The sequence below is a fragment of the Pecten maximus genome, chromosome 14 (assembly GCF_902652985.1).
Source record: "Pecten maximus chromosome 14, xPecMax1.1, whole genome shotgun sequence".
NCBI lineage: Eukaryota > Metazoa > Mollusca > Bivalvia > Pectinida > Pectinidae > Pecten > Pecten maximus.
The window spans coordinates 21,830,954-21,843,207 of NC_047028.1; the positions used below are offsets into that span (position 1 = coordinate 21,830,954).

General features: G+C 39.2%; 2 protein-coding genes and 1 long non-coding RNA gene across 3 annotated transcripts; all 3 read left to right on the plus strand.

Moving 5' to 3' along the window:
- Window positions 1-766: 766 nt before the first annotated feature.
- Window positions 767-1,651, plus strand: LOC117341801. Its single transcript, XM_033903664.1, has one exon. The coding sequence runs from the start codon at window positions 767-769 to the stop codon at window positions 1,649-1,651; it is 885 nt and encodes a 294-aa protein (XP_033759555.1).
- A 148-nt stretch (window positions 1,652-1,799) lies between these two features.
- On the plus strand, window positions 1,800-3,191 carry LOC117341802. The gene has a single exon (XM_033903665.1). The coding sequence runs from the start codon at window positions 1,800-1,802 to the stop codon at window positions 3,189-3,191; it is 1,392 nt and encodes a 463-aa protein (XP_033759556.1).
- A 7,116-nt stretch (window positions 3,192-10,307) lies between these two features.
- LOC117342071 lies at window positions 10,308-11,964 on the plus strand. Its single transcript, XR_004535745.1, has 2 exons — window positions 10,308-11,255; window positions 11,545-11,964. It is a non-coding gene; the product is annotated as an uncharacterized LOC117342071 (long non-coding RNA).
- Window positions 11,965-12,254: the final 290 nt, after the last annotated feature.

Below are 12,254 nucleotides of genomic sequence, written 5' to 3' on the forward strand. Positions count from 1 at the left end.
ATTTACCATTCAAATCAAAGGAAGCTGTTATGCCGAACAATATCAAGCAGGCCGAGCACAGACTCGCATCGCTTGTCCGACGCCTAGATAAGGATGAACACTTTCGTTGCGAGTATACCAAATTTATGGACAAGGTCATAGGTAAGGGATATGCTCGCAAAGTACCACTAGAGGAAATCCATAAAGATGATGGACATGTTTGGTACTTGCCACACCACGGTGTGTATCATCCTAGAAAACACAAACTGAGAGTTGTATTTGACTGCGCAGCAAGATATAGGGGAACTTCTTTAAACGATCAACTGTTACAGGGTCCCAACCTTACAAACACTCTAGTCGGAACCTGGATCAGATTCAGACAAGAAGAGATCGCCATTATGGGAGATATTGACAGTATGTTTCACCAAGTTCGTGTACCCCCGCAGAACGCAAACTTTCTCCGATTTCTTTGGTGGGAACATGGAGACACAAGCCAGCAAGCGTCAGAGTATCAAATGGTTGTACACCTGTTTGGAGCTACTTCCTCTCCAAGCTGTGCAGAAAAACTGCGCATGATTGCAAGGGACATTTCAACGACGAGGTTATCAATACCGTACTGAAGAATTTTTATGTTGATGACTGCCTCAAGTCTCTGAAAACTGTAAACAATGCCAAGTCCTTGGTTAAGGACTTGAAAGACGTTCTACACAGAGGTGGTTTTCATATCGCCAAATGGATCAGCAACAGTAGAGAAGTTATGAGTTCAATACCGGTCGATGAAAGAGCAATGGAGGTCAAAGACTTGGATTTGGATCAGGATACACTACCTATTGAACGAGCTCTCGGGGTACAGTGGTGTACAGAGTCGGACGTAATTCGTTTCAAGATAGTCATTAAGGATCAACCACTTACAAGACGTGGGATTCTGTCCATGGTCAGTAGTGTGTATGATCCCCTCGGATTCCTAGCCCCATTTGTACTCACAGCAAAGGTTATATTACAAGAACTCTGTAAACTACAATTAGGGTGGGATGACCAGGTCCCCAATGGGTTTCAAGATCAATGGTGTGTGTGGATTAAGGACCTTCAGAAATTATCTGATTTCAAGGTAGACAGGTGCATAAAGCCGCCAGGTTTCGAAGACATACAATCTGCTCAACTCCATCACTTCGCTGACGCCAGCGAAACTGAGTATGGGACAGTGAGTTACCTGCGTATGAAGAACGCAGAAGGCAAAACCCATTGCACGTTCGTCATGGGTAAGTCGCGCGTGTCGCCATTAAAGCAAACAACTATACCACGTTTGGAGCTGACAGCAGCTACAGTCGCGATTCGTACAGACAAAATGTTGAAGGACGAGTTAGATATCTCTATTAACCAAACCATATTCTGGACGGACAGCATGGCCGTACTGCGATCCATACGGAACACTACGGTCAGATTTCACACGTTTGTTGCGAACCGACTAGCTTTGATCCATGAAGGATCTGATCCTGATGATTGGCGCTACGTCAACACGAAACTCAATCCTGCAGATTTTGCATCGAGAGGCCTCCCCGCCGATAGCTTCTTACAGAGAAATCAGTGGATAGAGGCACCTGAATTCCTGTGGGAGGAGGAGGACTCGTGGCCAGAAGCCCCCTCTGAAATTTTCAAAGGAAGTCATAGGTGAAGATCCAGAGGTAAAGAAGGTTGCCGTTAGAACAATCATTTCAACAACACCTACCTCAGAAAGTGTCGTAGACCAATTGATCAACCATCATTCCTCATGGCATGTTTTGAAACGGAGTGTCGCTTGGATTCTCAAAATTCGTAGGGAAATGCTTCGGAAGGTCCAGCATAAAAGGAAGGGCGGAAGTGAACATAATGAACAACCAACGGGTGATTCCGACAAGTTGGCAAGCATATCGGCTCAAGACTTGGACGATGCAGAGAATGCCGTTCTCAGTTATATTCAGCAACAGTCATTTGCTGTGGAAATAGATACGCTTAGGAAGGGACGATCATCCGTGATGCGTACTAGCTATATCAGAAAGCTCGACCCAGTCCTTGACAACGGCCTTCTGCGTGTTGGAGGTCGTTTATCAAAATCGTGCATGCCTGCTGACAGCAAACACCCCGTAATTTTACCAAAAAATCATCACGTGTCGATCATGATCATCAGACAAATTCATCATGAACTTCAGCATAGTGGGAGAAACCATATGATGGCTAGTTTGAGGGAAAGATACTGGTTAGTCAGTGCCTCGTCGGCTGTAAGAAAGTTCATCTCAAAATGTGTAATTTGTCGTCGTCAGAGGTCACCGGTTGGAGAACAAAAAATGGCAGATTTACCAGAGGATCGTACTACTCCCGACGAACCTCCATTTACGAAAGTTGGTGTTGACTATTTTGGACCATTTCTCGTTAAACAGAAACGTAGTCACGTCAAACGTTATGGAGTCATCTTTACATGTCTCGCTAGTCGTGCAGTACATTTGGAGGTAGCTGCCTCGTTGGACACAGATTCGTACATAAACGCGCTTCGTCGATTTATCGCTCGCCGTGGCCAGGTTACCAAAATCAGATCGGACAATGGCACCAATTTTGTGGGTGCCAATCATGAACTTGCCCGAGCAATCAACATGTGGAATATGTCGCAAATTCAAAACTCAATGTTCCAAAAACATGTAGATTGGCAGTTCAATCCCCCTTCTGGTTCTCACCATGGTGGGGTATGGGAGCGAATTATCAGAACTATCGGGAAGGTCATGAACAGTGTCATTGGAGAGCAAGTCCTCGACGACGAAGGACTTAATACACTAATGTGCGAGATTGAGTCAACTTTAAATGATCGCCCTATCACCAGAAATTCGGACCAGTATTGTGACCTGGAAACGTTGACTCCCAACCACTTACTTCTCCTGAAACGTAAACCAAACTTACCTCCAGGAGTCTTTTGTAAAACGGATACCTACTGTAAGCGACGTTGGAGACAGACACAGTACATGGCCAATCTATTCTGGCAAAGATGGCTGCGCGAATACCTTCCGCTTTTGCAAGAAAGACAAAAGTGGAATGAGAAAAAAAGGAACTTGAAAGTTGGTGACATCGTCCTTGTCGTGGATTCTACTTCTCCAAGGAATTCTTGGCCAATGGGTTTAGTTGTGGAGATCATCCCTGACAAAGGAGGTTTTGTCCGGCAAGTGAAGGTTAAAACGGCGTCATTTTGACCCGACCTATAGACAAACTATGCCTTATTCTAGAGATAGACTAACTTTGATCAAAGTGGTTTTTTCGGTATAATCGAAATCATTCAATATGTGGCTTTTTTCTTTCAATAACAATGTTTACGCAAATTATTATGTGCAGTTTAAAACAATTATAATTATGTATCGCTGTATCGCTCTATAATTAGGAGGCTGGGATGTTACAGCCGATGTTTACAATTCAAATGTCCCGCTTTTTTGGTGCTTACGTCATGATTTCAATTTCTTTTAATATTCGAGAACGAGGCTTCAGCACTACTGTAATATTTTTGCAATATGTATTTTTGAGTGTTTACGAACCACTGCCCTGTGTGTGTAATAGACCGTGCAGGTGTCATGGCCGCTCAGTTGTAAAACGGCATTTGTTTGATTATCATTCCTAGTTTGATTTATCATATATGCTAGTAGGTTACTGTAATTATGAAGAATACTTGAATATTGTAGTATACTTACTAAGTCGTTGGTGTAATTCGACATTTTAATCATGTCAGATTTATTGCGTCGATAATTTTAGGTGATTCTCGCATAGCGCCGATTCATGTAAACATGTGCATACTATTTGATCATCAGTTTACTGTATTAATATTGTCTGGCTAGAAATTATTATGTCAGAGTAGTAATCATAGACTATTATTGTTGTTAGTTGTCAAGTATATTGATAGTGGAATTTATGTCAGTAATAAAAAACAAGTCACGGTCGATTTTTCATGGATTCAAGGGAGATAATTTGCTCGTAAGCTTAGTCTGTAAGAGTTACTTCCCCTTTTATCATTATTAATTGATGGTTTAATAGGATTTGTGTACATATGTATGTGTAGAGCACTAGTACGGCCGATCTGTGTATCAATTCTTTTGAGAATTATTATTGTTTAGTTTCTAGTGTTCAGCTTAAAGTGCAGCAATGCTTATTTACTAGATATAATGGTCTTAATGATTTATGTTGGTCATTTGCATTATATATTGTTATATATAATATTGTAAGACATGTACTTATTTTTTTTTGTTTCATATGTTTCAGTTAATTGTATTGTATGCTGTATGACTCTTGGAAATAAAACGTTCACTGGAGTATACAAACGAATTAGCAATTATTCTTGGTTATTTGACGGCACATAAATATATATATCAGGTAAATGATGAGTTACGTACTTCTGGAGTCAAGATATACCGTAAATTATGAACATTCACAAAGACAAATTAGAAGTAACGTCTACTGACGGACAGACATTCATTCGTGGACCGCGGACGCACGGAAAGAAACCAGGACAGAGAAAACGTAAAGTAGCGGAAAAAAACGACCACGACGAAGCGACAAAATCATGACTAAAGTTAAGAATAGGCTACTGGATAAAAGACAGGAAAGAAGGTGGGGGTATTGGACGTGCGACAAAACCGACAAAGACTATAATATAAACCTCACCACTTCCTTAACATGGGATGCCTAGAAATAGGTCGGGACGGTTGGACTAACATGACAGTAATCGTGGACATAGGGTGAAAGACAGGAAAGAAAGTGGGGTATTGGATGTGCGACAAAACCGACAAAGACTATAATATAACCGTCACCACTTCCTTAACATGGGATGCCTAGGAATAGGTCGGGACGGTTTGACTAAAATTCAGGGGCAGGGCAAGTGATAATATATCAGGAAATAAGAGGAAACAAGACAAACAATGACATTGTTATTATTCTCCATGGCGAATGGTGGAAACTATTTGGCCCAGTTTACATTATGATAAGTGAATGTTTTGAGTTTACTTTATAAAAAGATATTCAGTTAAAGTTAAAAATGTGTATAAATTTGCAGTGAAAATTATCAATTAATTATTGATCAATTCAAAAATTAGTAGTTATTAGAAAAAAAGAAAAAGAAAAAAAAGGGTCTCCAAGAAAGCAGGGTCCACGATCCCGAGACCTGGGCAATGCGGTTCTAACAACACCAATGTATTATCGTAGCAGATGGCTTTCAGGTTAAAACATATGTGTTTTGTGCTGAAACATTAGAAAAAAAGATGATTGATTATTGTAAACATGAACAGAGAAAATTAGTAAATGATGATTGGATTGTAATTTTGGAGTATTTTTAATTTCAATGCATCTTAAGCCTTCGGATTCTGCCCGATCCTGTAAATCGTCCAGCGAGACCAAGTACAATTATGTGAAAACGTGCCAGTATTTGGTATCACTTTGTTGGAATTAGTTCATAATTTTTTTTTCAGTTTGACTAGTTAGTAACAAAATATAAGCATAATCACAGTTAAAGACCCGATCATGTCTGTGAGCCGCCCGATTCTGCCCGACCCATAAATCGTCTTTTGGTCCAGTGCGCGCAGTGCATTTATGTGAAAAATACTCAATAATTCATATCATTTTGTTATAATAATGCAATAATGTTCCATATATGCTCGTTTAAAATCAACCTAAATACATCACTAATAATTAAAAGGTCCGATCCTGTACGTAATCCTACCTATCCTGCAAATCGTCTTTTGGTTCGGTGCGCGCAGTTCGTTTATGTGAAAAATATCAATAATTCATATCATTTTGTTATAATTATGCAATAATGTTTTAAATATGCCAGTTTAAAACCAAACTAAATGCATGACGAACAATTTAAAGGTCCCATCTTGTGTTTGAGCCGCCCGATTCTGCCCGATCCTGTAAACCGTCTTTTGGTCCAGTGCGCGCAGTGCATTTATGTGAAAAATATCAATAATTCATATAATTTTGTTATAATAAGGCAATAATGTTCCAAATATGCTCGTTTAAAATCAAACTAAATACATCACGAATAATTTAAAGGTCCCATCTTGTGTGAGCAGCCCGATTCTGCCCGATCCTGTAAATCGTCTTTTGGTCCGGTGCGGGCAGTACGTTGATGTGAAAAATATTCAATAATTCATATTATTTTGTTATAATTATGCAATAATGTTTTAAATATGCCAGTTTTAAACCAAAATAAACACATCACTAATAACTGAAAGGTTCGACCGTGTCCGTAAGCCGCCCGATCCTGTAAATCGTCTTTTGGTCCAGTGCGCGCAGTCAGTTTATGTGGAAAATACTCAATAATTCGTATACTTTTGTAAAAATTAAGCCATAACGTTTAAAATATGCTCGTTTAAAATCAAAATAAATGCATTGGCATAGCATAAACGGTCCGATTCTACTCCGATTCAGCCCAATTCTGCCCGATTCTGCCCGATCCTGCCCGATCCTACCCGATTCTGCCCGTTTCTGCCCGATCCTGTAAATCGTCTAAGCCATGTTAGAGTTGTCTCCCGTATTAAGTTCACCGGAAGTTGTCTTCTTCTCATTTTTTTTTAACACCACAACTCCAAAGAAACAGACAATAATAACAGGTGTTGAAGACGATTTTCGAGGCAGTTTAACCACCTCGATGTGTTGAGGATGCAGTCTGTTACAGACAGCATTAAAGCTTTGTACACTTACCTACCCGCCGTCCTTCCAGAACGGGTCAAGGAAGTGGAGACGGTGGTCATTCGTGAGGCCGGAATGGCCTTGGCAGGCAGAAACTTCGTGAGGCTGGCAGGACTGTCGGGCTCTGTGGCAGTATGCATGGCTGCATATGGAGCTCATGGTAGGCTATGTCTCGAGGATAACGTCCGATTTTGTTAATGGTCGATAGGAAGTTAGGAACCTTGTGTATGACCATCCATCAGTTCATGTCAGGGAGGGGACTACTAGGCCTTATCGGCATGTCATTAAGTGTAGTTGGGCAAGTACTGTTTTTTTTTATATGAATGCTATTCATTGTGACATAAGGTTATCCACCAAAACATAAATTTCGAAAAACAAGGACATTGCTATTGGAATAATCAATGTCTTTGAGGAAGAAAATATATACACTAGCCGTAGGCTATTGCATCAGAAAAAAATGTGAAAACCGGTACTAGGGTGCACGTGTACGTAATGGTGTTTACTAATACCTGAAAAGAGGATATGATACATCATGGGTCCTATATAAACATATTTATCCTGCAACTGCCTCCGCATTGTCGGAATACACCCACCGTATATATTTCGACTGACCTACTTCAAAGTGAAACTACGTTTAAAAGGCGAACATATTTCTATCATTTTTGACACCGTTTCACTTCAAAATGATTATTTTTATGAGTATTTTTAGCCCACCATCATCAGATGGTGGGCTATTCAAATCGCCCTGCGTCCGTGGTCCGTCGTCCGTCCGTCCGTCCGTCCGTCCGTCCCTCCGTCCGTCCGTCCCTCCGTCCGTCCGTAAACAATTCTTGTTATCGCTAATCCTCAGAAAGTACTGAAGGGATCTTTCTCAAATTTCATATGTGGGTTCCCCTTGGTGCCTAGTTATGCATATTGCATTTTGAGACCAATCGGAAAACAACATGGCCGACAGGCAGCCATCTTGGATTTTGACAATTGAAGTTTGTTATCGCTATTTCTGAGAAAGTACTGAAGGAATCTTTCTCAAATTTCATATGTAGGCTCCCCTTGGTGCCTAGTTATGCATATTGCATTTTGAGACCAATCGGAAAACAACATGGCCGACAGGGAGCCATCTTGGATTTTGATAATTGAAGTTTGTTATCGCTATTTCTGAGAAAGTGCTGAAGGGATCTTTCTCAAATTTCATATGTAGGCTCCCCTTGGTGCCTAGTTATGCATATTGCATTTTGAGACCAATCGGATAACAACATGGCCGACAGGCAGCCATCTTGGATTTTGATAATTGAAGTTTGTTATCGCTATTTCTGAGAAAGTACTGAAGGGATCTTTCTCAAATTTGATATGTAGGTTCCCCTTGGTGACTAGTTATGCATATTGCATTTTGAGACCAATCGGAAAACAACATGGCCGACAGGCAGCCATCTTGGATTTTGACAATTGAAGTTTGTTATCGCTATTTCTGAGAAAGTACTAAAGGAATCTTTCTCAAATTTCATATTTAGATTCCCCTTGGTGAGTAGTTATGCATATTGCATTTTGAGACCAATCGGAAAACAACATGGCCAACAGGCAGCCATCTTGGATTTTGACAATTGAAGTTTGTTATCGCTATTTCTGAGAAGGTACTGAAGGAATCTTTCTCAAATTTCATATGTATGTTTCCCTTGGTGCCTAGTAATGCATATTGCATTTTGAGACCTATCGGAAAACAACATGGCCGACAGGCAGCCATCTTGGATTTTGACAATTGAAGTTTGTTATCGCTATTTCTGAGAAAGTACTGAAGGAATCTTTCTCAAATTTCATATTTAGATTCCCCTTGGTGACTAATTATGCATATTGCATTTTGAGACCAATCGAAAAACAACATGGCCGACAGGCAGCCATCTTGGATTTTGACAATTGAAGTTTGTTATCGCTATTTCTGAGAAGGTACTAAAGGGATCTTTCTCAAATTTCATATGTAGGATTCCCTTGGTGACTAGTTATGCATATTGCATTTTGAGACCAATCGAAAAACAACATGGCCGACAGGCAGCCATCTTGGATTTTGACAATTGAAGTTTGTTATCGCTATTTCTGAGAAAGTACTGAAGGAATCTTTCTCAAATTTTATTTATAGGTTCCCCTTGGTGCCTAGTTATGCATATTGCATTTTGAGACCAATCGGAAAACAACATGGCCGACAGGCAGCCATCTTGGATTTTGACAATTGAAGTTTGTTATCGCTATTTCTGAGAAAGTACTGAAGGAATCTTTCTCAAATTTTATTTATAGGTTCCCCTTGGTGTCTAGTTATGCATATTACATTTTGAGACCTATCAGAAAACAACATGGCCGACAGGCAGCCATCTTAGATTTTGACAATTGAAGTTTGTTATCGCTATTTCTCAGAAAGTAATGAAGGGATCTTTCTCAAATTTTCATATTTAGGTTCCCCTCGGTGCCTAGTTATGCATATTGCATTTTGAGACCAATCGGAAAACAACATGGCCGACAGGCAGCCATCTTGGATTTTGACAATTGAAGTTTGTTATCGCTATTTATCAGAAATTGCTAAAGGGATCTTTCTGAAATTTCATTTGTAGGTTGCCCTCTGTGCCTAGTTATGCATATTGCATTTTGAGACCAATCGGAAAACAACATGGCCGACAGGCAGCCATCTTGGATTTTGACAATTGAAGTTTGTGATCGCTATTTATCAGAAATTGCTAAAGGGATCTTTCTGAAATTTCATTTGTAGGTTGCCCTCTGTGCCTAGTTATGCATATTGGATTTTGAGACCAGTCAGAAAACAACCTGCCCAACAGGCAGCCATCTTGTATTTTGACAATTGAAGTTTGTTATCGCTATTTTACATAAGGTACTGAAGGGATCTTCCCCTTGGTCCCTGGTGTTGCATTTTGGGACCAATCCGAAAACAACAGACAGCCATTATCGCTAAATCTTAAATTTTATATATAGGTTCCCCTTGTTTGAAAATTACTAGAGGGCTGTTTCTGAATTTACACAGATTAGTAAGACTTAGAGGAAGGGAAAAGTAGAGAAAAGATCAATCTGACATGGAACCTATAAAGATCATTCAATGGTGGGCGCCAAGATCCCTCTGGGATCTCTTGTTATGACTGTTGCAGGATAAATAGAATACATGGTCAGTGTCTTAAAATATAAGCTGTATTTTTGGCTCGGGACAGAAAGACAAAAGTGGCTCGCCAAGGCTCGCCACTTTTATCTTTCTTTACCCTCGCCAAAATACAGCTTATATTTTAAGACACTGACCATGTATTCTCTATTTGTAAAAGGTTTATATTATGTATTTTGACCGTCATTGGTGATTTTTTTTCAGTATTGATAAGCTGTTAACACTGAATCTAGTAATTTTAATGTTAGATTTCGCATTTCTAATAAAGTTATCAACACACCAATATTAAAGATGGTTGTTGTCAAACGAGCTCTTAAGTGCTGTATGGAGCATTCTTTAGGACAGAAAGGAAAACAGTAATCAAGATTTTCTTACAGTAGTCAAGACATTACAAATACATTATTGACAATGCGACCATTTTCAAATTCTAATCATTGTTCTATCTTTGTCAGGTATGAGCCAAGCAGATGAAAAGAAGAAAAGGGTAAGAAATATGCTGTCAAATCCAAAAATTAATATTTACACTGTATCGGGGGTGGGTTGGGGTCAACTGTTCAGGTTAAGATTACAGGTAAGTGTTAGATTTCCTACCTGTGGCATTGGTGTGTTTCTCATATGCATATACATGTATAAGGAAGCTGATGAGATCTTAAAACATACTGTGTTGGTGTCCTTTGGCAAGACACTTTACCCAATTACACTTCATTGCCTGCATCAAGCCTCCATTATATTGTTTACTGAAGAAGCCACCAACTACTACAAGGAGAATTTCTAAAGATTACCCTGGCTGTTCATAAGGTGATAAACCCCATCAAGCATAAGAATTTATAAATCAGATATTGACAGATCTGTAGATACATGTTATGTAGCTTAGTTGGTAAAGGCTGAAGAATTACACTGATACAACCAAGTAAAGATCCCAGATGATTTGATCATAAATGATGTGTTTATCAGTAACCCGAGATATTGCCTGTCAGGGTAATGTGATTGGGCAAATGTAAAACTATCCTCTTTCTGCTGTTTACTAGTTTAGTAGGGTAGCCAGTAGCTATATATTGGAAATCAATGGCTGTTTCACATGGTGATAAACCCAACATGTCTTGTATTTAACATAATGAATATGTAACAGTGTCATTATTTAATGACATTTGGGTATTATTTAGATTTATCCATTTTTGTACTACTGTGCATGTACAGGCTCCGTATTTATCATATGTATATGTGTACGCAGTTGTATCGTATGCTATTTATATATATATGTAAACCTGTTTAACAGGTCAGAGGTCAGAGTTATTTTTATAGTAGAGTGACCATGGGTCAATGCGCACCCGCGCTTTTTAGGGTAGCGTCACTCCCGTACTAGGCACCGTTGTGAGTGGACGTGTATATGTCGCGTCTATATATTTAGCGCATCCGTGTTGTACCAATCTACATCACTGTGAGTACTTCATAATTTCTAACTTTAATGTATATTGTATTGTATGTAGTAATATATGGATATGTTGAATGTCAATTATTTCCTTTATAAATTAATTGAAATAATTTACTTATTGGTAAAGATTGTCCAGAAATTGAATTTCCCGCCACTTTCTTATTATTTATTCTGTGTGGATAAACGTTTTGGTTTAGCTGATAGGCGTTATGCATTTAGCCTTTTATATTAAACATTGTAGTTAGTATACGGTGCTAGTACATGTTAGTAAATATTGTTTATTTTATTATTGTAGCATTTATATGCGCTGTAATATTGTACGGGTTGTCTCCCCGGGAGTCGAGCCCTCTTCGTCAAATGAAGAGGTAGGTTTTTTATATGGCTCCATTTATATTGTGTTGGTAGCATCATTTTTAAGAATATCCATGTACATGAGAAATTGTCATTGTTTGTATAAGCGTTACGCACTTGCTACTTTGTCAGATCTGTAATGTGCATAGTTCAGTAGTAGTTGTAACGTTTATGATTACGCCTGGGTTAGTAGGTGTTCTTGAATCTTAGGTTCTAAGCGTTATGCTTCCGGTTGCGTCAGGTGCGTACACCTGTCGTGTTATTGTGGGATGGATTATTCCACTTTGAGATTGTAACTATTTTACTTATTGTTGTTATTTGTTATTTTAGGGTGTTTTATGGACTAATAAATTATGAATTGGAACTCAAGCGTTGGAGTCATGGTGTAGACAATTTGAATAACCGACCCGGCTCAAAACGACCGGTTACATTTGGCGCCCATGTATGTGTGTTCTACACAACACCCCTTCGCTGGAGGAGTCCATGTTAACGGAAGTCTACTTACACAAGACTGTGATGATGTTTCAACGACATGGTGTGTGTTTTCGTAGCTTGAACTTTGCAGTGCAGTGATAAATCCTACTGACATGAACATGAGGTATTCTGTGTTATGTTTAACTGTATAGCCTCTCATATGTGTTGATTATATTTGGC

Excerpts from the sequence above, each read along its gene's own strand:
- LOC117341802 (XM_033903665.1), top strand. The coding sequence starts at position 1,800 with ATGCTTCGGAAGGTCCAGCATAAAAGGAAGGGCGGAAGTGAACATAAT.
- LOC117341801 (XM_033903664.1), top strand. The coding sequence starts at position 767 with ATGGAGGTCAAAGACTTGGATTTGGATCAGGATACACTACCTATTGAA.